Source organism: Canis lupus, chromosome 24 (assembly GCF_048164855.1).
Source record: "Canis lupus baileyi chromosome 24, mCanLup2.hap1, whole genome shotgun sequence".
Taxonomy (NCBI): Eukaryota; Metazoa; Chordata; class Mammalia; order Carnivora; family Canidae; genus Canis; species Canis lupus.
This window is the reverse complement of record NC_132861.1, coordinates 8,593,018-8,620,386: the sequence shown is the minus strand read 5'-3', so window position 1 is coordinate 8,620,386 and position 27,369 is coordinate 8,593,018. Positions and strand designations below refer to the sequence as shown.

The 27,369-nt window shown below is 38.5% G+C and overlaps 1 protein-coding gene across 22 annotated transcripts in view; it reads right to left on the bottom strand.

The window, feature by feature from the left end:
- STARD13 (StAR related lipid transfer domain containing 13) overlaps positions 1 to 27,369 on the bottom strand; it is a 513,518-nt gene that overhangs the window by 169,307 nt on the left and 316,842 nt on the right. The window contains exon 1 of one of the 22 annotated variants that reach the window (XM_072795473.1): positions 22,358 to 22,544. The exons of 18 other annotated variants lie outside the window; for them this stretch is intronic. In XM_072795473.1, coding sequence (XP_072651574.1) covers positions 22,358 to 22,433 — 76 coding nt within the window. In that variant the 5' untranslated portion in view covers positions 22,434 to 22,544. Of the gene's footprint in view, positions 1 to 8,481; positions 8,894 to 22,357; positions 22,545 to 27,369 lie in introns of those variants that run through there. 3 more of the 22 variants (XM_072795469.1, XM_072795488.1, XM_072795468.1) reach the window with 3 other exon arrangements.

Below are 27,369 nucleotides of genomic sequence, written 5' to 3'. Positions count from 1 at the left end.
CTATATGAGTTGAAACTTGGCCTAAACCCAACATTTCAGATCAGCGCAGAGCAACTGAGAATAACTGTTATACATTCATTACTAAGCAAACTGATGTTACTAAGTAAATGAAGCAAAGGAAACTACATTTGGGAAAGGGAATAGATTTCATTACAGTTCAAGATAAAAGAAAAAAAAAAAAAACACCGAAAAACCAAAAACCAAACCAAAACAAACAAAACCCCAACTTTGTTTTACATTTTGTGAGACTTTTTGAAGACACAAAAATGTGGCAGTATATATCCCTGCCTTAGTAAGCTTAGTAGAAAGTGTATAATTTAGTCTTCATTTAATGATATTGTTCCTTGAAGGGCCATATGTACACAGATGTTTGTTTAGTGTACATATTTTATCTTATAACGAGCACTTAGTATGTGTCAGGCACTGAGTCTATGTTTAATTATATTATCTCATTTAACTTTTGCAATAACTCTGACATAGTAATAGCAGGTAGAATGGAGTATGAATGGTGAGGGTGAGGATGTACAGGGAAGGTGTGTTAGATGACCCTCCTACTAAAAAAACATCAACGGTTTAAGTGAAGGTGATTTGCTTACTAAGAACTTGCTGAACACTACACATGCCTTTACTTGGTCCAGACAGTAAGGTTTTGCAATAGAGTTCATTCTCTATTTTGGGAAATGCATTTAGGAAGAAATGTTTTGTGTCCTTCAAAGCATCTGGGAGAGATACAAATTCCTCCATTAAGAACTCTAGTCTTATGTAGGAGGGAATGGTTGGAATACCATTATCACTGGAATTGTGTGTCTTTATTATTTCTTTTAGTGATTTTAAACATTATAAATAATATTGGAGTAGTAAAACTCTCAGAGGAAAACATGATTTTTATGACTACTGTACTTTTTCCCAGGGTGTCATTTGGTGAATACAAGGGCATGTGAATTGCTACTGTTTACTTAGAGAGGTTGAATACTAATCCAAGGCTCTTGCCATTCATATGTATGATTTTCAAAATCAGCTAGGAAGAGGAGACTTGGAATGCAAAAGAGAAAGCCTTTTTTGGCTCAAAATACAAGTAAATTAGTTATTCACAATTGCCTAGTTTCTTTACAATCTCTATTCTTTTCCTCTATACTGTTGGCCCTTTATTTTATCAGAGTATTAGAGGCAAGGCAATGCAAATCATTGAGATTTTAGTCAGCTCTGCCTCTGTCAGACTTTTAAAATTGTGAGGATTCCTGTGCCTTGTGAGGGAAATCATTTGACAGTCTAGCGAGACATTTGGATTTATTTTTATTGATTTCCTTCTTTTTAAAACAGGATTAGCATGTTCTGTAACTTTCAGTTATTTTGCAACTGGTCCATTTAAATTCCCTTCGATTCCAAACTGAAAGAAGAGAGAGAGAGAGAGAGAGAGAGAGAGAGAGAGAGAGAGATCGGGTCTTTTCAAACAATAGTGTACAGATGTTCATGGTAATCTGTGCGCCTGTCCTGCCCTCGACTGCACCGTTCTACAGTGATTGCTACGGTCCTGTGTGACTTCACGGTAACCAAAGATACATTTGGACCATGAAGTCAGAAATGGACTTTGCGCCACACTCATCAATGCCCGAGTCTCAGAGAGTCCATATCACCACGTCACCAATGGCCAAGGAGAATCTGACACTACTGAAGAGTTTCCTGTTTCTTTCTTGTGGGGCAGTGACTCTCCTCTTCCCAGAAGTAATGGAATATCCCAAATTAGCTGCGATAATAGCAGACCCCTTTGGAATTTGCCCTAGGCTTCGGCTCTATCATGGGTTAGACAAATCCAAAGCCACAAAGCAATAATTTCTTCCTCTGGCCCACCAGCACCTAACTTGTAGTTATTTGAAGATCATCTGTATTCTTGTTAGAATGATTAACTCTGCCCATATATCCAGTCCTTCAGTTTTCTGCCTGGCAAAAGTGCAGGGGTCACCTAATCAGGTTAGAATCTTCCTCTGGTTGTTAATTTTTATAAAGAGATGTCCATCCTGTCTTTACCCAGTTGATTTTTAGAGTATATGGAGCTGGCCTTAGTTGAAAACAAAAAGTAATTGCAATTTACTCTCCAAAATATAACCTCACACTATCTATCGCCCAATCCATGCAAGAAATATAGTCAAAGAGAATGATCTGAATGAACCACAGGCCCTCAATCTTCTTAAACTCTCTGTGTTCCCCAGAGAAAGTGGTTTTATAAGATGTCACTTCCTGGTATCCGGTGAAGAATGGTTTCATGATGAAATATACCAGTTTAAACAAAGTTAAATTACTTTCTGCAGGGTTTGTCAGAGCCTTTCATAAGTATGAATTTCCAAAAAGGGAAAAGAGGATATGGCATTTCCCAAATTATTTAACCACAGAAACATTTTTTCCCTGATTATCTAGCAGGACTACTGTTCTGTGAAGCCAACAGAGAAACTATCTCTGCTACTTAGAGATTAAGCCAGAATGCAAGCCTGAACCTCCTTGTTCTGAGCCACTCACCCCATGCCCAAATATTTTTTTTGAATTATAATTTGTTGTTATGCCCCTGGTTCACTACAGGATGCTATAGGAAACTTGCAATTGAATTCACTGTAGCAATGTTTTATTCATCTACTACATCTTGTAGTGTTCCCTTTATGAGATTAGGATGAGAAAGTGCTCACATATATTAAGTTCCTGGGAAAAATTTTCCCAAACATTAAGCCGCAGGAAAAGCTGCGCTGGTAGGCTTTAACCAGAGACATGACAAATCTTCCCTTGATCATGTTTTCCTCTTTGCTTAGACCAGGGAAGCTCAAACTAAATTTATAGCCCACTTTTAATAATTATTTAGTGCCTTATGTTTCATATTTGTATGTTAAATCTCTCCCTAGCTTTATCATATTAATTAACCTACATTTTTCTCTTCATAAGGTTTATCTTTTTATAGTCTTAACTGAGTTGCATATTCTTTTACAAACTACTTCAAATCCTTTATGTAATGCACTAGAATGTAAATTAATATATGATGACTTTACCCACACCAAAATCATACTCAGACTATCCCTGTGGAGACAGAAAATGATTTTCTCATGATCTAGCTATGCAATTCATGGTCTCCTATCTTCTTGTATTTTCTTCCCGAGACATACCAGTGGGTTCTCATACCTAATGAAACACAGAGATGAGGTGTATCCTCATAAATGACCTGCCTCCATTAAATCCCAACTGATTTATTTCCCTTGTACAGAGGTTTACCAAAAACCACTCATCATTTTCTCTCTCTCTCTGTTTGCTTGGATCATCAGTTGATGTTGCTAGGATGTAGAAGACTTAGAAGCACTGCCTATGATTAGGGGGGCAAAAGGGAATGAGGAGCTTTGCTTTATAAGAGTTGACCAGAGTCCAGAATTTACATAGAATTAAAGCACTGACTTTGGAGAAAAGACAAGAAAAGAAATGAATCTCCAATCACTTAAACTAATATCACAAAATCCAAATTTGGCCACTGCCTACATCTGGGATATGTGTTTATAAAATTAAAGCTAATAAAAGCAGCAGTGGTGTGCAGCTTTGGATGTCTCAATTTAGTTAAACTCTCAAGTTTTATGTGTGTACAAGCACATAGCTCTTTGCTACTCTCCTTCTAGCACTTATTTCTGAACTGCTCACATTTTAAACATTTTAATAGTCGATAACTTTTAAAATGTTACTCAAAGTTCATTGACTTAATTCACTGAACAGATTTTCCTGTAACTTTTGGTTACACAGTATCCCTTATGAACAGGCCCTTCAGTCAGCAGCAAGGAGCAGAAAGAGGCTGATTCATGAATTGTGAATTTCTGACAGTTGCCACTTTTCTGAAAAAGAACTTGAGCAATATGTGACTGATGCATTCTCACCCTGTTTTCTGTGTTCCCTCTGTCTTTCTGCCAGTGTATCCACTCTCCATTTCTGAAGGTAGTTGGGTAAAAAAAAGTAAGGAACACAGAGAAAGGGCAATTGCCAAAGAATAAATGATTGTTCAATTTCTGCTGACGCTATCCAGTTGGTGGGGGGCTTCCTCATCAGAATGAGCAAGGCCACCACTTAGGTCAGGCAAATTCCCCAGATGCCATTTGACCTGATGAAGTAATGAGAGAGACAGCACATCACCAATGGCCCAGTTCCATTCCCTGGGAACAGAAGAAAGGCAGTTCATCCCACTCTAGTTAAGTTCAACTCCAGTGTGATCTTTAAAAATTGTCTCAGATAAAAAGTCAACGAAAATGCAAATCCAACTTTCACTAATTCCTCTAGTTGCAAAATGTTCTACATTTGTATTTTCTATCAAGAAGAGAGGTCTTTGGGGGGGGGAGGGGAGAAGCACACACATGGACATGCTCTGATCCTTACAGTCCTCAAAATAGGCCAGGCACTGCAATAACTCCATTTCATAGGCCCAGATTCCAGAAAAAGAAAGATTTTTACAAGTTGCTTTATAATTATAGTTATAATGACATTTAAATAGTTCACAAGACTGGACATCGTCACGTACCTATTAAATTGATAATGAGAGCATTAAACAGATATTGAAGAAACATGTCCAGATACTGAATGACATAATATGAAAAATGTAAATAAGAATTGTCTCTCTTTCTTAAAGTAATAACTGTGATCATGAATCCTAGAATTTTAGAAATGATGGGAACTTTACATTTATTTAATCTAAACCCTTTATTTTATGGAAGAAGGAATAGAGTGCCCAGAGAAGTTGTGACTTGCCTCAGATCACACAATTAATTAGTGACAGCTGTAGAACTAAAATCTGATTTCTGCTTTAACCATTTCCTTGACAAGCTGTAGAAAAATTATAAGCCACTGATTTGTTCCACATTAGAAAGCTGCTCCGTTTCCTTTTAGGTTTAAGTTTCCCTGCTTTGTGCACTTTTGTTCAAGAAGTTATTGACTCAACCACAGACAGGACTTGAGGACCAGGAAAAAAACCTGAGAAATCACAGACTGACCATTCCACTTTCTCATCAAGAAGCAAAGACCCAGTGAGGCTCTGAAACTTGCCACAGTGGAAGAATGAGTGTGTGTAAGTAAGAGCCTCTATCCCAAACTCCTTTTTTCCTGGTTTAGTGAACTTGACTGCAATCGGGTCCATATCATGCTGCATTAAGCATTTAAAGTAATTTTTTAAAAAATAGCTTACTCGCAAGCTGAATTATTTTACAAGGCAAATAATCACATTCATGTATTTGCTTAGGTCCTTTCCAAATAGCATGTGTGTGAGTATATAGGTTTTCTGCATGGTGCACATGTAGCCAACACATCCTAGCCATCAAATAATGACATGAGATCTCAATTCTCCCTTCCTGTGGCCTAACACATTCCTCTTCCACCTCTCCAGCATCCTCCCTCTTGTCCATTCCCAAGTGCCTGCTAGTGAGGAACATAAAGACCATTATTATTTCCATTCTCTCTCCATACAACAATTTCCCCCATTGATTGGGTGAGATTGTGGGGTAGGGATTACGGGCACTATGACTTATGACAAACTTTCACTTTCCAAACTACGCTGTCTTAAAGTTCTCTTTTAAATGGACTCACAACTCCAGAACTATAAAGAAAGCTAGAGAAATGATGCCTGTTATTGTGAAGCATATTGTAGGATGAGCAAGTTTAGATTCATCCTGGGTTTAAGCAACTAATTCTGATCCTATGCATCATCAAAGATTCCTTTATTTCTCCTCCTTGTTTTTCATTCTTGTGAGTGTATCACTGTTGAATCACGTCCATGCCATTCAATGATTAGCTCATTAGAATGAGGTCAGTGAGGAGCAAATTACTCTTGTTTGCACTGTTCCCAACAGCCAGGAGAGATGATGATCATAAGCAATAATGCCTCAAATTATATTAATACAACACTAAACTTTCCTTGAAAGATCTATAGTAATGGAAACCACTTTGCTGATGTTGCTGTCATTTCAAGATACTGATATGTGAACTACAAAAAATAACGGTGTTATTAATTTAATATGCACTTGATAAGCTTTAATCAAATGATTATAGGCCATTGGTAAAATAACTTGTCATCACACACTATTGGATACTAACTGTTCAAGGAAGGTAAAACACACAGCGCTTTGCTTCCATTAGCGAAATAAAACCTGACTGGAAATCTCATTGTGAATGACAAATTCTGATTCTGTCAAATGATTTGTGGCTGCATCCTGAGCAGAAAAGACTAAAATGTCTTTGGCATATTACAGACTCTAAAATCAACCACAGGTCCAACACTATAACACTCGTTATAAAAATGAAAAACAGTTTAGTGTATTGAAGAGCATGGGCTTCAGAGTTATATTCAGATATAAGCTCCTACTACATAAGCTGAGAGAAGTTACTTAAACTCTATGTGCCTCTGTTTTCTCACCTTTAAAATGGGTATAATAATAGTATGTACTCACAGGATTTTTTTTCCCCAAGGGTAAAATAAATTGAAATATATACATAAGGCTCTCAGAGCAGTATTTGAAACACATAAATGTTCAATCAATACTCTCTACTATAACAGTGAAGTGACCTAATAATACAGTAAACCCAGTAAAATAATTTTGCTTCTTTCATAATGTCTTACTGTGTAAGTCCAATAAATGATGAGTTCCTAATCACTGGACTGTTGGAGTTCCTTCATGCCTCTCTGTGATCTTCACTATCAGTCAATTTCTAGGCATTCATTGGCTTCAAATATCCCATTGCTCAACACAGAAAGGTGAGAATGCTCACATTTTCTATTTAGGCAAATACCTACATACATAACATACATAACATAGACTCAGTACACTTTCAATGATTATGCATGTGTTCATAACTTCAATTCCTCAATGGGAATATAAAGAACATAAAGAATGTTAATTAAATCAATTATTGTAAATACATTTAAGGAGACATGCAAAACAACTTCAAACTATTTCTACATGTGGTCTCTCCAACATAATACACTTTATATGCACACTGAAGAACATTTACCAAGTGTAGATTATAGATCATCATCAAACACTTGTCAAGCCCCAACATCCATATGATGATGGCATCTGGTAAAGCACCACTGTCAGAAATCTCTAAAGCTAAAATAAAGCTAGTTTTTATTCTAAGCCTAATGTATTTTTAAATCAAGCCACAGGGAAATAATTACTTTTGTTTCTATTCAATCAAGACTTGCACACAGAGTTTATGGAATGACATAATATCCTTCCTGAGATCAGACTGGTATGTAGGACCAGTATCCTTCACACATAACCAGTTCCTGAACCTTTAAAAACAAATCCTAATTTCCAAGGAAACAATCTCATCAACTGCTACTCGCTAGAATGCATATTGTTCCTTTTGGAAACATTACAATAAGATTTTCATGATTACAAAACCCCCCACTTCCCTTCTAAAATTCAATATAATCTTAAACTCATTTATTTAAATGGAAATTATATTTCTATAATGGCTCTAGAAATTCCTGGTAAATTTTGTATCACCAAGATAATAATTCAGTTATTATTATTATTATTATTATTATTATTATTATTATTATTTTTAGTCCAGGAGGGGGGAATGATCATAAACTTTGTAAACTTATTGTGATCATGTGGGTATCATGTGCATGTCTTTTAACTGAGTACCAGTTAGGGGCTTCCTAGGAATGTTCATTTTTGAGCTTCTACAGACCTACTCTAAGATAAGGAGCATGTTTTAACTATTTTTGAAGAATGATGAGTTTTAGTGATGTCCGGACTGTTGATCTATCTTACTTTTATTTATTAATTTTTTTGCATAGGATAAGAAGGAATATCTAGCAGCTTATAATCAATACCCTGTTCTCTCTGCTTCAAGAAGCTGGTACTTCATAAGCACAGGTCACAAGCTTTGTTTTGAATTTAACAGACAACTTTATCCTTTACCAGAAAAACAGTATCAACAGATCAGAGGCAATTACTGACAAACATACAAATAGAAGATGCGCTTCTGGTTGTCAGCTCCCCGGCCTTCTCTTAAGAAGAGAAGTCTAACTTTCCCTTGTCACTAAGAGTGTTCGAAAGAATCCGGGCAGGGAGCAAATCAGTCCCTTCCTCCCTTCCCACACCCTCAATTAAATAAACAAATGCTCAAGTTTTAAATAGGACGGAGTGTGAGGAACCTGCTGAAAAGCTCCTAAAACACACACTGAGCGAACCTGTCTCATTCACTGTGTCGACACACACAAATTTCGGAAATAGATGGGACACCGTCCCACCGAGAAGTTTCCTGGGCGCTTTATGTTGAGTTGCCAGCAGGTAAGTGCTGTCACTGTTTGCTGCAAACTGCTGCCTGAAGTTCCTTCTGAAAGTCACAAGCAGCGTGGCGGAGAAAATCCATGTTATTGCCAAGTGAAAACGACAACATGAGAGCGGGTTAGCATGAAATAGAGATAAAAGTCAGAATCGGCACAGCCTTCCACTACCGGCCACTCACCTTGTTGGATTTTAGTGACTAGCTGCTGGCGGGCCAGGATCCGGCTCATCCTGTAAGGAGAGCGTCTCGTAGTCTGATCGAATCGCAAGTACATGTCCTGGCCCTCGGGGGTCAAGGGGTTCAGATAGTAGCAGCCTGAGGCTGGGGTCCTGGGCCCCTGGCGCAACATCTCGGCGAATTCTCCTCTTTGCCACCCGGTCTGCCCTGTGGCCGCTTCTGTCTCCGGGCTCAGGGAGCAAGGCACCAAGGCCAGCAGAGCTGTACAGAGCAGGCTTTTTTAAAAAGAAAAAGGAGTGCCAACAGCCACAGCTCGGGATTCCAGCCCCGGCCTCCGCGTGACGGCGGGCAGCCAATGAGGGGAGCCCCCGAGGAGGAGCCGCGGACCCCGCCAGCCGCAGCCCCAGCCCCAGCCCCAGCCCCAGCCCCAGCGGAGCGCGCAGGCCCCCCTCGGTGCCCCGGCGCAGGGTGAGCGCCCAGCAGCAGCACGCCCTAAGCCCAAGAGTGGGCAGCAGCACGCCCCAAGAGTGGAAAAGACCGGGGTAGAAGAAAAGGCGACGGAAGAAAAACAAGCCCTGGGTGTAGAGATTTCCTTTTGGGTTGTCAAAAAGTTAGAGAAAGCACCTTCGCCTTCTCCAAGGCGGCTGCAGCCAGGTTAAGAAAACGGGGGTGGGGGAGGCGGTTGGGGCGTGATAGACTCTGACACGCAAAACTACTTCAAAGGAGCATAAACAGCTGAGCGTGTTACCGCCCTTCATTACGAAGAAATGAATCAAATAAAGCGCTTCCAGTGAAAAATAAACTTTCAAGTGCTTTGACACCCTGAGTAAAAACACGGATTCCTGACCTTCTGCGGTGGGAAGCTGGGAGCTCTTAGGGATGCCTGGGACCGGCAAAGGGCATCAGCAAGGCAGACTGTTAAGTATCTGTTCCCCTGTAATCCTTCCACTTCCCCAGTTTTTAATCACCAAGAAACAAAATTGGTTATGAAGTACCTGCCTCATTTAAGACACTGCCATGAATCACTGTAAACATTCGGATTTATGCGAAGGTATTGTTGCCCGGCTGCTAAGATCAGTAGAGGTTATAGGTCATACAAAAGCTCAAGGCTTTCACAGACCTTATGTAAAAGTTATCTCAAGAAAGACACAGTGAGGGATCCCTGGGTGCCTCAGCAGTTTCGCGCCTGCCTTCAGCCCAGGGCATGATCCTGGAAGCCTGGGATCAAGTCCCGCATCCGGCTCCCTGCATGGAGCCTGCTTCTCCCTCTGCCTGTGTCTCTCTCTCTCTGTCTCTCTCTGTCTCTCTCTGTGTGTGTGTGTGTGTGTCTCATGAATAAATAAATAAAATCTTAAAAAAAAAAAAAAGAAAGAAAGACACAATGAGGGACACCCAGGTGGCTCAGTGGTTGAGCATCTGCCTTCCACTCAGGGCGTGAGTCCTGGGGTCGAGTCCTGCATCGGGCTCCCTGGTGGAGTCTGCTTCTCCCTCTGCCTATGTCTCTGCCTCTCTCTCTCCGTGTCTCTCATGAATAAATAAATGAAATATTTTTTAAAAAGACACAAAGACAGTGTTGGAGAAGTAATATTACTTTTGACTGAGGTGATCACAGCAGGACACACAGAGAAGAGATTCAGGTGGGGCTTTAAAAAAAATGGGTGGGTTTCATTCAGACAAGTAGAGGCTGAGGAGGGCTTTGGAGGAAAGTCTAAGCCCACACGTGTGGAGATCCGGAACCAGAATATGTGTTCAAGGAAACTGAAGAATTCAATTTGGCCATATCCGAGTATACATATGAGAGTGATTAGAATTGTTTCCCCTATTTTTCCTCTTTAATATTATTTGATGTGAAGAGAAAAAGTCCATAGAAAACATTATTGAATTCTGAGCCTGGGGCTAAATGAATAAAGTTCTTTGAAAAAGAAGCATATGGCCAAGCTGTTCTTACATTTGGCTAACTCAAACTGCAACATAGTCTGGCCTGTGATTTATAGTCCTCCTGATGAAAAAACTCTTGATTAGAAGCTTAACAGGACATAAACTAGGACCCCAAATCTGGTTACTGTGGCTAACGGTGGTCAACCCTAACACTTTTCCCTGTGGGAACTTTTGCTGGCCCTATTCTGACCAGCAGCTCATCTCCCCTAACTATCTCACTATGTAAATGAATAGAGTCTACAATAGAATATACTCTCTCTCATGGCCATTGTGAGCCTCTTCTGATAACTGCAAGAGTAGCCAAGTGTTAGGTTTTCAATAGCATCACAGTAGAAAAGGAAAGAAAGATCTCACTGGATTATTTTGTTCTCTTTCCATTCTAATTTAGAGTTTCGTCAGAGTTTTGCTGTTTCAGGGCATCTTTTGTGGAAGGTGAAAGGGACCTAAGATCTAGTGACTCTGGTATACTAAAAGTAAAGGCAATAATAGACAGTTTTACCATGACACTTCAATATTAGGTACCCGTAAGGTCCATTCCATGCTCAGATTCAGCACTGGTTACCATCTAATGGAGATGCTAATGTCAGCTACTTGGTGTGCCAGCTTTTGTTTTGATAGTCCAGCATTAGGGACATCCCTGCCATTAAATAAACACGTGTTCAAGCCAGACACCTGGCATTTCTCACTTTTCCACTGGGAGGGAATGGAAGGAGTTCTTCCGTGAAGAACTTGGGATATGTTCCAAAGCCAAGCAAAGGGAAAGAAAAAGCAGGAAATAGTATCTAGTTGTTTTATAGCCATGAATCACACTTAAAGATTGGCCATTCCCAATGCCAACCTGGTAGTTCATTATTGACTTGGCTACATTTTAAAAATAAATGGAATGATTCTTTCTGAGAAGCACTGCAGTGTATCATGGCCAGTTTAGTATTAAAAAAAAAAAAAAATCACAATGTCTCCCTTTTGCATTCAAAGTCCTGAGCTGAAAACATCAAGATCATAAATATGTATGCTCTGATATATGTAAAGAGATGCAACAACATAAAACACAGTATTTCATAAGAGATGGGCAATGAAAAAAAAAAAAGAAATTTCTATTCCCTGATTAAAAGCAAGACAATTTAGAATAAAGCCTAATTTTTCTAAAAATCAGTCTAAGTTTTAATAAAGTTAGGAAAGGGATCTATGAAGGATTATGTAGCAGCATTTCTAAGTTTTATTTTATGGTTCAAGTAGTAGCTATAAATCTATGCAACTGCTCACCATGTTTTCGCCATTTCAAATGCCCAAAATACCATATTTAAAGCAGATTAAGTAACACTGCTTTCTTATTAGTGCCATTAGTGCCTTGTGTTATGCTAATGTATTGCTATGAAACCCACACCTTAAAAAAAAAAAAAAAAAGAAACCCACACCTTTTAATGAATGTTTTTTTCATTATTTGGTCCTAGCGACCAAATAATAAGCACTGGGTGGGCAGTTCTGTTTGTTGTAAACATAGAAGCAAGAACCTGCTGATAATTTTCCTTGGGCTGAAAAGGTCCTCCAGGCATCTCATTGAGAGAACTCTTCATTTTCTCTGGTGAGTAAGTGAGGGCCAAAGAAATCAGGGAGAGAGAGAAAGTGCTGAAAACCCAACTGTATCTTTCAAGACTGATGCAGGATTCCTTCCTTTCCAATTTCTTTAAAAATGAGGAAAAAGGATGGCACTAATTTTTAGTTTTCACCTCTTTTCCTCTTTCCTACTTTGGTCAAGAGCAATCCTCATTCAGTTTATTTCAGGGATGGGATAAACAGATGAATATTTGGGACCCAAAGAGAGCAATTAACAGGGAAGGTGGAGGGGCACGCATTCGACTCAATTTCAGTTCAGGTCATGATCTCTGGGTCCTGGATCAAGCCCCACCTTGAGCTCCATGCTCAGCATGGAGAGAATCCCTGCTTGGGACTCTTTCTCCCTCTGCCTCCTCAATCTCTGACTCTCTCTCTCTCTCTTAAAATAAATAAATAAATAAATAAATAAATAAATAAATAAATAAATCTTAAAAAAAAAAAAAAAGAAAAGGAGGGAAAGGGTAGGTGAGAGGGACCACTAGTGATGAGCACCCTCTACATGCCAGGCATGTCTTTTTTTTTTTGTTTTTTTTCAGGCATGTCTTTAATTAATGTCCACAGCAAACCTCTGTGGTATCCTATATTACAGAACAGGAAACTATAACTCCCAGAGGTGAAGAGATGTTCTAAGTCATAAAACAACCAAGTGGAAAGCCACTGTTTATCTTCAAGAGGATGATATTTAAACTCTTTCCACTATCACACAAGAGAAACAGAGAAGGGCAGACTGAGGCACTGAGAGCATGCTGGGGAAACTGGAGAGATGAAAACATTTTAGAAGGATATATTGAAAATCATCTTAATTTTGTTTAATTGCATGTGATACTGGAATACTTAAATGAAAATACAGTTGGCCCTTATATACCACAGATTTACTCATGTGAGTCTACTTCCACGCAGATATTTTTCAATTAAATATATTGGAAAAATTTTTGGAGACTGGCAACAATTTTAAAAACTTGCAGACAAACCACACAGCTTAGAAATACTGAAAAAAATCACAAAAAAAGTTACATGTTATTGTAAGAATACAGTATATAATACATACAACATACAAAATATGTGTTGACTTTATATTACTGGTAAAGCTTTTGGTCAAGTAGGTTATTAGTAAAGTTTTTGGGGAGTCAAGTCATAGGCAGACTGCATAGGATAAGTGCCCCTAACCCTATTGTTGTTCAAAGGTCAACTGCATAGGTATGGGATGGCTAAATTCTTGTAGTGGTTGAGATACAGGGTCTAGAGAGCAAGCTAGAACAACCCAGAACCTTTAATTGGCCAGTGAGAACCATGGACCCTCTTAGGATTAACCCAGGGCTCAGAACTGGAGACCCACCCATTCCCACCCCAAGCTTAAAGTGCAGAAGCAGCTAAACTATCTTTTTGTTTACCAACTCCTTTAGCAGGTTAAGCTATTTGTCCTCTGCTTTCTGTTTACCCTTAAGGCTAATTCTGCATATTGTCTTACCTTTTCCCAGGAATTTCTTCCCAATGCAAACATTCCAAATACAGTCAAAACTCTGAAACCTGACCTCTAAACAAAACATTTGCTATCAAGTCTTTTGATAGATGATCCCAGAGTAGCGCTCAGTGGAATCTTGTGTATATGTAGCAGAAAGCTAGGTGCACTTTTACAGAAGCCAGGAATGGCTCCTGGTGCTTTCATCTATCTACCGTTCCTTCTACTCCTTTACAGACATTCCAGCCTCTTCGTCAGCCTGTTCAGAGGGAGCCAAGGTAGCTCTGCCAAGCAGGAAAATGTTTGAGATATAAATGGTAGGAGGAAAAAAGCAGTACTGATTTGGAGAGCTGCTTTTGAAATTACATGAATCCAAAAGTTCTGTGCTAATGGCAAAGCCTTCCTGTAGGTTCTGAAGCTCACTTTACGGATTTCCACCAATTGATTTGTGGAGTATGTGCCCAACTTTGTGCCAATAAGCATTCCCAATATGCATTCATTACATGTCCAATGACCAATGCAGGCAAGCCAGCAATACTGACATGACCAGGAGCCTCCATGAAAAGTTTCAGAGTGGATTCTCTTTTGATTCAGCTTTGCCAGCTCTAGATCATTTAGAATCCAGCTCCTGCTGCTGCCGGACTTGTGGGTGGTAACAGATTTGCTTTATTTTGTCTCTCAATCCTCCCTACTGTCTTTGATTAACTTCACCTCTATGGGCCTCCAAGAGTACATGCACTGCCCTCATACCATCCCCTGGGGACCCAACCGTCAACCCCAGTTCATATGGTAAGCAATCTGGTCTGACTTGTCCTGGGCTCATTGCCTACACCCACCATTCCAGCCAAACCAAAACTCTTTCATTTTGCTAAGTTGTTTCAAAGATCTAGAACTGTGTGATTTCTTCTTCTTTCACCATGTCAAAACCTATTGCCTTTAGAAATATTTTCATGATGAATGCAAAAATATTTAGTATTAACAGTCATGTTAATACCTGTAAATAGTCATTATGTGGCCAATTAATCAGATTAGCTTGTTAACATGCTAATATGGAATCCACTTATTCATTGTAACTCCTATTGGCATAAAGTTTTTACATCTCGGAAAGGATATTAAACATCTTCTAACTCAACCAGTCAGCTGCTATACAAATCAATTAAGTAACACTCTACCCACATATATTAATTGTTGTATCTCACAAAGACCACAAACTATTTAAGAAAGTTTTTCCTTATAATACCCATCCACTGACTCTAATTCTGTCATTTGGAATTAAATAGAACAAATCTATCCCTTCCTCCATATGCTTGTCCTTTAGATGTTTGTAGAGAGCGAAACTGTTTCTTATAAGAACCCTTTTTTTTTTTTTTTTTTTTTTTTTTGGTATGCTGAACATTCCTTTACATCAAACCATTCACAACTTCAGACAGCCAATTGCTATCTTTTGGATCTGGTCCAGTCTTTTAGTATCTTTTTAAGAATATGGCTCCTACCCTAAACTTAGAGCCCTAGACATGGCCAAGTACAGTAGTATATGGTAGTATATGGTACAAAATGTGCATACCTCCTGCATTCGGGACATTATATTTTTGCTGATCTAGTCTCACATAGAGGAAGTTTGATTTTTTTAATCTATATTTACTCAATCATTAATTCAGCATGAGCTGAATGCTTATACAGCACTGTAGTAAGTATGGAAGATACAAAGGTGAATATGATATGGTCCTTGACCTCAAGGAAGAGTCTGCCAGGGAAGCTAGAAAAGAAACTCACCATTACACCAATGTTAAGCCTTATGTAGCAAACTATCTCTATTTCTTCATTCTGTTTTACAGTCAACCTAAATGCTTAAGCCATGTGATATTTACGTGTCTTCATAAAACCTGCTGTTAAATGAATGTTCTCTATTCTGTAACTGATAAATGACCGTTCAAACTAAAAAAAAAAAAAAAAAAAAAAAAAAGGTCTTTCAACTTATTGGAATTATTGAGATATTTTCAATCCCTGATTTTTTTTTTTTTATTTAATTCTGCTTTGTTCTTTGAGGTAACTGAGAAAAATACCTAAAATACCTATGTTTTTAAAGTATAAAATGAACAGGTAAGTGAGTTTGGAAAAAGGTAAAAGATTGCAGGAAAATAATATAGTCAAGGCTAAAATCAGTTTACAGAAATATAATCAATACAACCCTATACATTTGTGGGAGATGGCTGAAAACATGACTTAAGATTCCCATTTGTGAGGGGTGCCTTCATGGCACAGTCGATTTAAGTGTCTGACTCTCGGTTTCAGATCAAGTCATGATCTCAGGGTCATGAGATGAAGTCATGCTTTGGGCTCTGTACCCCTCTCCCTGCTTATGTTCTCAAATAAAAAAATAAATCTTAAAAAAGGATTCTTATGTGATAAAGCAAAAGGGAAAAAAGATCAGTTATAAAATGTAATATACCCACAAGATAAAAACAGTTATTCAAGATAAACACAGGTCAACCGATAGTAAGACCCCCAAGAAAACTTTTCTGAGGTCCTCATAAAAAATCAGCATATTGAGTGATACTGGATATGGTAACAAGCCTGAGTTCATGGTTTCTGATCTGCACCCTTCAATGCCAGTAACACTACAAAAAGAAAGCACTATTTAGGAAAAGCAATTTCTTTGAGGGCCTCCAAAACACATAATTTAAGTATGCTATTCACTGAGATCATCTAAACTATGAATTAAATATTACTTCTCTGCTTAAAATACTTCAAAAGTTTTCCGTTGCACCTTGCACCTAGGACAAAATCCAAACTCCTAACTTGGCCCTGCTTACCACTCCCACCTCATCACCTAGCCTCCCCCACTTTGCTACCTGAGTCTTCTTTCTGCACATGCTACTCCCTAGATTAGATGCTCTTCATGCACTCCTTCCCTTTGCTGGTTTCTTTTCAGCTTTCAAGTATCAATTTAATTGGTATATCCTCAGACAGGCCATCCCTGTTCACTTTATACCTGAGAAGAAGCAACATTACATTTGTTGTCTCTATAGCACCTTTCTAAATTTATAATCACCTATTTATTTGTTCACTGAAAAACGCATTGCCTTTCCCCCAGTAGATTGTCATGTCTGGACTGTGTCTATTTCATTTACATTCCATACTCAATGTCTGAGAAACAGTACGAAATCAAGAGCAGCTGGGTTAATAAAGGATTAAATAAATATTTGAACAAATGATCATCTGAATTTCTCCAAAGATCTAGAATGTCTACAATGTCTAGAGGAATGGATGCATATTTTTTAGGCAATCACCATAAATGTTGCTGTTGTTACCACAACATTTGGATTGGACAAGAACTAGACCATAGATAATTTAACGTTTTATTCTCCAGAAAAAATCTTAAATGTACATATTTCACTTTTTTGGTTAGTGGCAAAAGTATATGCTTTGACCAACAAAACAAGAACAATTTAAGGTTTCTATGAAAATTAGGGAGCCTGGAGGGATGAGCAATCTTTGTTCCACAGAGAGAGGCTAAAAGACATTTAAAAACAAAAAAACAAAACAACAAAAAAAGCTATCTTCCTTAGCTCCGAATCAGCTTCAAACTTTATAAGCATGCCTGTTGTGTCTTAAATTAAAAGGTAAACAACAAAGGGGCTAGTTGTTCTTCATGGGCCTATCCTGTAATTAGGTTATCAACTACCTCTTTTTCTTCACACTCATAAATATCTTTTAATAATTTTTGCAATAATTTTACTGGGTATTTTAATTAATTTACTATATGATATTTTCTAGAACCTGTGTATTTTTGCCCTACTTGAAAATAAAGGTAATTGCTCATTTTTGGTGTTGCTTTTCTTTCTTTTTTTAAGGGTTGTTTCAATTACTAGAGGAGATCTTTGAATCTCTTGGGGGGAATTTGTCTGCACTTAGAAATTTATCCTCATTTTCATCAGGTTAGATTATATAAACTCTTTCCTCATCTTAAACAGGTGAATATATTTTTTCGATGTTGACTCAAATTATAATTTGAATATAAAAAGAAAGCTTACTCATTAGAGAAATCCTATGATAAGTCCTTTGGCAAACCCTTTATTGATTCTCCATATTATCTGTTTTGTAAATATTTGAGATGGCCCAATGAAAGGTACACCACTATTTAGATTGTATGCTGACCTGTTGCTCCGGAATCAACTCTATTTTTTACATAATTGCTTTGCATCTGGCGTCATGCAGCAATTGGGCATGAAGTAAAATTTGTAAATAACCATGGCCCACAAACTGTGGACAGAGAAGGGTGTGGGATTAATAATGCTATTTCAGTTCTTATATATTTAAACCAAATTCAGCTCAGTACACTAAGAATATGATAGAATGCTTTCCCTCCTTATTCCTAAGAAGACCAGCAATCTATACTTTAAAGAATGACAAGTGGTATAAAGATGAGCAACAGCATTAAAACACGTCCTATAAAGAGAGAAGCCCTAAGGTTGAGAAGGTAGCAAGATAGCCTTCTAGAGCCCTAGATATCAGTATCAATGGGAATTTAAGGCAATGGGAAAGATAAATTTCAGGGTTGTGGCTGAGCAACAAGGGGAGATTCCTCTTTCGGGTCAGGAGGAATGATGTAACCAAAGGTGAATCTGGTGTAATGAAAATAAGTTTTTTTGTGAGCATCTTGCATCTCATAAATAGAGACAAGGCCACTAATTAACTCATGTTATAGTATCTTTCACCCTTTCCTAGTCAAATATTTCTAGTGCATACTTCATGCCAGGCACAGTGCTAGGCACCAGTGGTACAAAGATGAATATGACACTGTCCCACCTCTCCGCACTATGATTCATCATGGCTAAAGCTGAGGACTGTTACAACTGGACTGCATTACAGGTGCTACAACAGAGATGTGCAGAGGTGCCTGTGGGAGAGAGCAGCTGGATCAGAACAGGACCAAATTCATTCTACACAGCAGGAAAAATACTGCTGGACCTAGAGGGATACATATCTGGGTGAGAAGAAGGTGAAGAAAATATCAAGAAAAAAAAGTGTTCATGAAATAGAAAAAACTACAGGGCAGCCTGGGTGGCTCAGTGGCTTAGCACAGCCTTTGGCCCAGGGTGTGATCCTGGAGACCTGGTGTCGAGTCCCTGCATGGAGCCTGCTTCTCCCTCTGCCTGTGTCTCTGCCTCTGTGTGTGTGTGTGTGTGTCTCATGAATAAATAATAAAATCTTTAAAAAAAGAAAAAACTACATCAATATTTTCCTGTCATGCTCCCTTCTTTAATTAACAAGAAGACTTAGTATTTCAAATCACCATGTTATAGAGACCTCTCAGATTCTAAAAGTCAACTTGGGAGGACACACTCCTCCCTCAGATGTTCCTCATGATTCATTCTCCCCTTTTTCCACCAAAACTCTAAAGAGGGGGAATATTTTTCAGCTAAAGCTATTTCCTGGAGGTCATCGTCCTTTTAGAAGGATTACAGTAAATAATGGTAAAGAACTAAGAGGGTAAACTGAACTCAAGAGTTACAGGCTTGGGCAGAAGGAAGAGGAGTCTGCCAGAAGGATTCACAGTGACAATACATGTCAATAGTTCTGAATCTACTCATCAAATGGTACTCCGACACTGTGCAACAAACTCTCTTTTGTCTAATTTGCTTTCAAAATCAGTACAATGCTACTTCTAAAGATCAAGCAGGTTTCCAAATCTATACCCATTGTAGCTTCCCTTAAAGAGTCTTTATCCTGGTGCTCCTTTGAATTGAAGGAAGAAAAAAGTATTGCTTGGCTATTATACCTGTTTCATAGAGACTTTCTGGGGGAGTTCCTTTCTGTTCTAGAATGTGTGTGTATATAAATATACAGAGACTGTCCTAAGATTTCTCATGTTATTATTTCTTTAGAACTTGATGTTTATTGAAGCACGCAGTGGCCTCTGGCCAGCCTCTGAGAGTATCATCATAATCACACTGTCTCTTAGGACACAGACCTGTTTAAACAGACCAAATACACCACAGATAACTGGGCGTGATTACCTTCTCTTTTTGCTGCTCCACCAAGATGACTCAACACTAATCAATCACAGGAAAATACAAAATACCAAAAATGTGTTTGCTGCATATAAGAATAGAACACACCAAAAGCTACTCTTGGTCTTTGATGAATCTAAAATACCCTCTCTCATTCTCTGACTTTGGGGGTCTTGAAGACTAGCCTTGCCTTGGCCTTGGTTTCTTTCTCAATGTGGATTACCTTAGAAAATCCAGTCCCATAGTATCTCGCTGATCAACCAGTGTATTTATTGTTGCAACTGGTGTATTGTTACAATTGGAAAATGTAGGGCACAAAAGGTAATTGTTGTAATTGTAAAATGCAATTACATTTTGTAAGTAAGAAAGTAAATAAATAATTTGATGCATAGTAAAAAAGATTAGAAGAAAACACACCAAAAATATAATTATGTCCATATTTAGGATGGTGGAATTATGGGTGAAATATTTTAAATTTCCATTCTCCAAATATTCTATCATATGACTAATTATATTTCTCATATAATGAGGAGCTCAGGCCTAACCAGTGATTCATGTCGGGAAGTATGGAGAAGGACCTCAACCTCAGCTTATTTCCAACTGCCTTTCTGTCTTGCAGATGAAAGACAGAGAGGAGAAAAATCTGCACAAAAAATGATAGATATTGTCCAACATAGCTTCTTTAGTACCTAACACAGTATTAGGCACTATTAGTGTTCGCAATAAGAAAGAGAAAAGGAGAGAAAGAAAGATAGAGGTCTATGGATTCCTTTTTCAAAATACCTCTCACATCCATTCCTTCTTGCATTACTGTTTCATTACTGTCTCTACCATGTAGGGACCCCTTCTTGCCTGGGAGACTCTGACAGTCCTGCTTGTGTCTCTGTGTCTTCTCTTGCCTGCCTGAGCACCACCTGAACACCACAGAACCCTTAGCTTCTCAGGATAGCACTTCCATCCTATTACTATCCTGTTGCAAAACACCAAGTAATGTCCCAGATCTACCACTTACTTTACTTTGCAAGGTATTGAGTTGCTTAAAGTGTCCCTTTCCTTTTCATGCATTCATGCATATATACATACACATAGATTTTATATATATATATATATATAGTCCAAGTATATATGATGATCATTCCCTTCCCATCCAATGTTTGAACATTGCCTTTTGCAGGGGAGATTTACTGGGAGCACTAAGAACTGTCAACCACACAGACCCAATCTTTAGATATATTAAAGGATCTCCTCAGCTATTCTTGGTTTTAAAACCTAGGATAGATAACATGCTATGTCCCTACAGCTATTTTCTAAGAGTTGATATTTACTTCAGTTTTAGAAGTACATATAAGCATCCTAAAATTCTAGCCTCCCAACAATGAGCAAAATGCATTTAAATAATATAGCAGTGAAAATCAGGAAGCATTTGGACAACTTTTTATCCAAATACTTCCTGAAAATTGACTCAGAAGTGCTGTTTTTTCTAGGGTATTTCAAATTCTAATTTAAAAAGAAACTTTCAAAGACACTCTTTTACTGAGAGTGTGGGGGGTGGAGAGAAAGTGATTTTAAAGTTCAAAAGCAAAATAAAACAAACTTGGCCCATAATGACTCAGATCTGGATGTGGACACTCCCTTTTAGGATCCCTTGGGTCCCCTGGGGTCAGGGCTGGGAAGTCATTCTATGGTTCTCCTCAATTTTGCATATAGGCCATACCTCCATACTATATTTTTTATCACCCTGCTCTAAGTAATTAGGTGAATGGGTCCAGGCATTTGGAATCACTTTTATTTAGCAACTAGTTTTTGAACTCCTACTCTGTGCCAGGCAATGTTCACAGTGCTGGGAATGCAGCAATGAATTCAACAAACAATGACCTCTGTCCCAGTGAAGCTCCTGTTTAGCCAATGACCATAATAGCATGGGTGTACTAACTTGATGATCTATGAGCCATATAAATTCTGGAATTGTTTACAAAAATTTGTGCATATATTCACTTCTTTAAAGCAGAGGTGATAAGATCTTATCAGATTTTCAAAAGACAGGCTGTAACTATCAAAGTATTTTTAAAATGACTCTAAAGTATATTCTAGATCACCTAGAACTGTGGCTTTGAGGTCAAGTCAATGCATATTCAACATCAGGCTCTGCTACTTATTAACTATATGAGGTTGGGCAAATAAAAGTTCATTCATTTTTCCACACCTCTGTTTTCTCATCTATAAAACAGAGGTTAGGCCTCAGAAAGCTCTCGTGAGGGTTGAATTAGATTATGTATGTGACTGGCACACTGTAAGGCTAGTGTCTCCCTCCCCCATTCTTATCTTGTTGGTTCCCATTCAAAACAGGAGAGGTAACTGAATCAAGTTCAAAGCACAAACATAGAATATAGATTGTCTTCAATAGCTCAGAGGTCCTCATCTCCAGAGGCTTTCAATTTCAGTGCCATCAAATATATCAGAAATGTTATAGGTTAGAGAGGAAAATCCTTTCCAAACTAAAAGTTTATGGTTCCATAAAAAGGTGGATGCCTAGACTTTTCTTTGGAGAACAATTTTATGACCAAGTGAACAGCTCAACTTTGTTCATTGATTCCTTGAGTAGAATAGATACTTGTGCTAAGCTATATTCTTATATATCATTCAAATATAATGATATTTAGTGCAATTCTCTTAAGTGTAACTCCAGAAAGACAATACTTCTGATGATAATGAAATTGCCCTTCATTTGTTCAGCATTTTATAATTTTTAAAGATTTTAGAATTATAAGTTTAAGCCCATCATTGCACTTGATAATGAACACAACCCTTTAAAACAATCCTTTAAAAGGGCATAGAAGGCTCTGTTTAGTCTTACCCCTACTTCCTCTTGCAGTCTCAAAAATCACATCCCTTCTCTTGCTCTGTGTCTTCTTCCTCAAGGCAGTAAACATTCCATTTCCTCTTCCTGGGCTATAACACCAAGTACTCCTAGATTGGTATAATCAACCACTATTCAATGGCCATTCCCTCCAGGATGCCCTTCCCTGACTCTTTTCAGTCTCTTGACACACTCTGTAATATTTCCCTTGTAGCCTGTTACAGCTGCATTGTGATGTGGGGGAAGGGGGTGAGTATTAGATTAATATTTCCCTAGCTTGTACATCCCATGAAGGCAGGGACCCTGTGTCCTGTTGCTCATTATTGTATCACAGAACTTAGCCCAGTACCTGGCACATAGGAATAAAAACTAGTTGGGTAGAATGGAATGCTGGATGAAAGGCAAACAGGATGGATGGTATTTTCAGTCTGCATCTGAGAAAACAAAGCACTTCACACAAGGGCAACTGACCACTCAGTGGGGTTGAAGCATGGGTACTCAGTGACCTGACTGCTACTTTAACCCCCCTCCCACACAATATCTTCTCTTCTCAATCTCCTCTTCCAGATTGGACTCTGTTCTAATCAAAGATGTGCAGTATGCCTTTTACTTTACTATGTGACATCTTGGCTTATTGAGCAGGATTTAACCTAAGAAAACTCGAAGCTGCTGATACATATCAAATGTTACTCTCAGTCACATTCTTCTCTTAGAATTTCTACCTTGAGTTTCTTTTTCTTGGAAAACCGGGGCTCACTCAGTTTTAAACTGTTCTCAGAACTATAGCCCTTGTTTTATACTTGTGCCCACAGGCAGAGAGCATGGTCATATAGAATTAAAGAAAGAAAGATTGATACGAGAGCAAAGCAGGGTGTTTGGGTGGCTCCATCGATTAAGCATCTGCCTTCAACTCAGGTCATGATCCCAGGGTCCTGGGACTCAGTCAAGACCTGACGCAGTGGACTATTTCTGTGGGAAGCCTTTCCAGGCCATTCCTGCATACATGGCCTCCTCCTTCTTCTGTATTCCTCTGAAACTTCTTTCTGTTACAGTCATTGGGCACTTCATTCTGCTTTGCTTTGTGTCATCTCTTAGTGCTCTTCTTAGAAACTTCTTGAAGTCCACAATACACGATATACGTCTTCAGATCCCTACCTTGATTCTGTCTTATGCCTCCCTCAAAGAGGCAGTGGGTATAGTAGGAAGAGTACAGCTTGGGAGCCAGCGAGACTTTGGTTCAAATCTTGACTCCTCTTACTGGATGGATAGCCCTAGACCTCACCCTTAGCCTCAATGTCCTCATTTAAAAAATAAAAGATAATGATATACACCTTGCATTATACAATCTTTGGTACATGGTAGGGCTCAAGAAGTTATTATTTGAATTTTTGAATGACAGTGATACAACCACTGGCCAAATTCCTAAAGGATCCTAAATTCACACAAGGTACATTATAGTACCTACTGGTATTTAAGTACTATTATGTTCTGAGGCTTTTCAGAGGGAAATTAAGGAATAAAGGTACTGCATGCCAGTGACATCTAGAGAAGATTATTTCTTTAAGTCATACTGGGAAAGTAATGCTAAGCGCTATTCACATTCATTGAGAAAGACTTCCAGAAGTGTGTGTAGTTGAAGTGCATTCCAGCTTATGTCTGATAACAGAGTTTTCATACTAGAAACCTGGAAACCTTACCTAGGATCCTCAGGCAGCAGAAAGCCTCAAGAGATTTCCAATGCTTTGTTACTCATAGTGAGGTCAACAGCCAACAACATGGGCAACACCTGGGAGCTTATTGGAAATGCAGTATCTCCCCACTAATCCTCCCACCTACTTAGTCAGAATCTGCATTTTAAATAGATTTGCAGGTGATTAGTGACATATTACAGTTTGGAGAGGTGCTGTTCTATAATGACCCCCTCTTTTTGTCAACCAGGAAGATGGCTGTGTTGGGCTTTCCCAGATTGTGAAATCTGCTACCTGCAGACACAATGCAGGACCGAGCCTTTATTTTGATGTTTTTGATCTTTCCTCTGGGCCGTGGATTCTTACGTGATTAGGGGAATGTTTTAGGCACTGCTTTGAATGTCACTTTTGTAGTATTTTTAATATTACTTATCACTGAAAGTAAAATTATTTTTCTTAAAGATCTTATTAAGACAGACTTTAGTTTTAAGAAAAGAGCTAAAGCCTATTATTGGTACCAAAATATTTTAAACTCTTATAGGAATGTGTTTTAATGCTTTACATTAATTTCACAGAATTAAATTCTGAAACCCCGCCCTTTAAAAATTTTTTAAACAATTTACCAAGATTTCATGAGATTAAAAAATTCAGATTAAAAGTACTTGCTTTTCCTTGCAGATATAAAGATAAGAATTCTGTATATATATATATTTTATAAATAAAATCTTTTTTTAAAAGATTTTATTTATTTATTCATGAGAGATATATATAGAGAGAAGCAGAGACACAGGCAGAGGGAGAAGCAGGCTCCATGCAGGGAGCCCGACGCAGGACTCGATCCCAGAACTCCAGGACCACACCCTGGGCCGAAGGCAGGCGCCAAACCGCTGAGCCACCCAGGGATCCCCAGAATTCTGTATATTTTTAAAACTCCAGGGCAGCCTGGGTGGCTCAGCGGTTTAGTGCCGCTTTTAGCCCAGGGTGTGATCCTGGAGACACGGGATTGAGTCCCATTATCGGGCTCCCTGCATGGAGCCTCCTTCTCCCTCTGCCTATGTCTCTGCCTTTCTCTCTCTGTGTCTCTCATGAGTAAATAAATAAAATATTAAAAAAAATAAAACTCCACATCTCTGAATCAAGGAATTCTGTGCATTTGAAGAATGGGTTTTTTTTTTTAAGTAAAACTTAATGTTTTCCTGGACATCAATTGAAATTCTACCTGTCTCTTTAAGATCTACCCAAAATATCATTAAAATTTATAAATTTTATTTATAAAAAGTATTGTAGCTCTACAACAAAACATGATCTTGACCACGAGTGAGTCCTTGAATATTTTATTTCTCCTTTACTCTGTGTTTTCTATCATAGCCATTTGTCTACTTTTGGTATCTCCTCTACAAAGACTAAAAAGGAAACATTAAAAACTTGATTCAGCAAATATTTACTGATCATCTACTATGTGTTGGAGACTGAGAATACAATGGTGAATAAGATCAATATAGCTGATAGATCAAGGATCTTACACTGCAGTTAAATATTAAGGATGCTGACTATAATTGGCTGAGAAAAAGAGCCCATGAAAGATTAAACGATTTCATTAGGGCACTGATAGCTATTAGCCCCAAGCTTTTTTGGTGGCGGATTGACTGTGAGTACCAGATAGGTTCATTTATCTACTCTTTCACCAGACATTTAATGAGTACCCATTGTATCCTAGTCACTAAACCTTCAAAGAATTGACAAGTGATGATTCACAGTGAGTTAAAGATGAGTGTTCCACATGAGCCTGGGAATAAAATTAGGGTTAGCTGGAGTCTCATCTCTGTGTCCCCCACGGTGATTAGCAGAATAATTTATACAGAGTAAACATGTACTATGCTAAGTATTACATGGGGGAGACAAACAAGTAACAACAATGATAATACTCTTTAGTAAGTATTATGATATATTAAAGCACAGAACTTTACTGAAATGTGCCAGCAGGCCTTGTCACCCATGTAGTGGATGAATAATTTGGAGAGAGCTTCTGGATCCAGTTGAAAGGTTGGCATATATTCTCCCCATCTGCATCTTGGAGCTAGACCCTGTATCTACTAAAGCCTAAGATATGCATTAGAATTCAGATTTTATGTTAATCTGTCTGTTCTGATACCATACCCTTTGGGGAGCACACATAAAAATGTGAACCTCCTTGGTCACAAACTACCACATATTTTTAATTTACAATTAAACATTTTAAAGAATTACTGGTAAAAGAGCAATTGTGGTGCTTCTTTATTTGTCAGTTTTACCAAAGGGATCGCTCTTTACAAAAATTTCTGGGCAGATTTCCATTGTTTCATTCCGTCATTGGATTTCTTGGCCTTCAACACAAAGGGACTATATTTGGAGGGACAATAGTCCTACTCCACATGGAGCTTTATAGTAGTATTTGCTTCGGGACACTTGGCAAAACCCACTCTACTGATTGTCTCCAGAGGAAGAACAATTAAATCATTGCCATCTCCTCCCACAATGATCGTCACTGTGGCTTTAGAATTAGCCCATTTCCCAATTAGCTGTTTTTTATTTCTTCCTTTGATTATTCCTACCAGAATGTTCCTGAAGACATAAGTAACAAACAGTGCACAGAGAAAACAGAGCAGGGGACTGTATTAAAGTTGATGTGCGGGCAGCCTGGGCGGCTCAGCGGTATAGCGCCACCTTCAGTCCAGGGCCTGATCCTGGAGACCCAGAATTGAGTCCCACGTCGGGCTCCCTACATGGAGCCTGCTTTTCCCTCTGCCTGTGTCTCTGTCCCCCCTCCCCCCTTGTCTCTCATAAATAAATAAAATCATAAATAAATAAAGTTGATGTGCCTGATATTTTAAATATTAGAAAAGTGTCCATCAATACGCATACTTGCATTTCTTGAAAGCATCAAATCTGGACCCTGTGATCTGTTTATTTATTTATTGTTTCTAATTTCCAATCAAATGGCTTGGCAAAACATGTTTGCCTTGTAGGACTGCCCATTTCCTCCCATATGGTACCTGCCTGATGGTTGCCCACAGTACGTGTGCTGGGGACCCCTCCAGAGCTCTGGGGTCTGTAAAACCACCAAGAATCTCATGGTAGTCATGTTGTCTCTTGTGAGCTCTTTCACCAAGAACTTAATTCTGTGAGTCTCTAACAAACACAGCTTTCTGCAGACTGAAACTTGATCTTAGCTGAGAAATTTGAACTTACATAACCACTGGATGTGTATTAGGCATAGTGTTGAATTCCAATAATTCAGTAAGTTTTCTTATCATACAAGCTCTATCTGGGTGGTTTTGATAC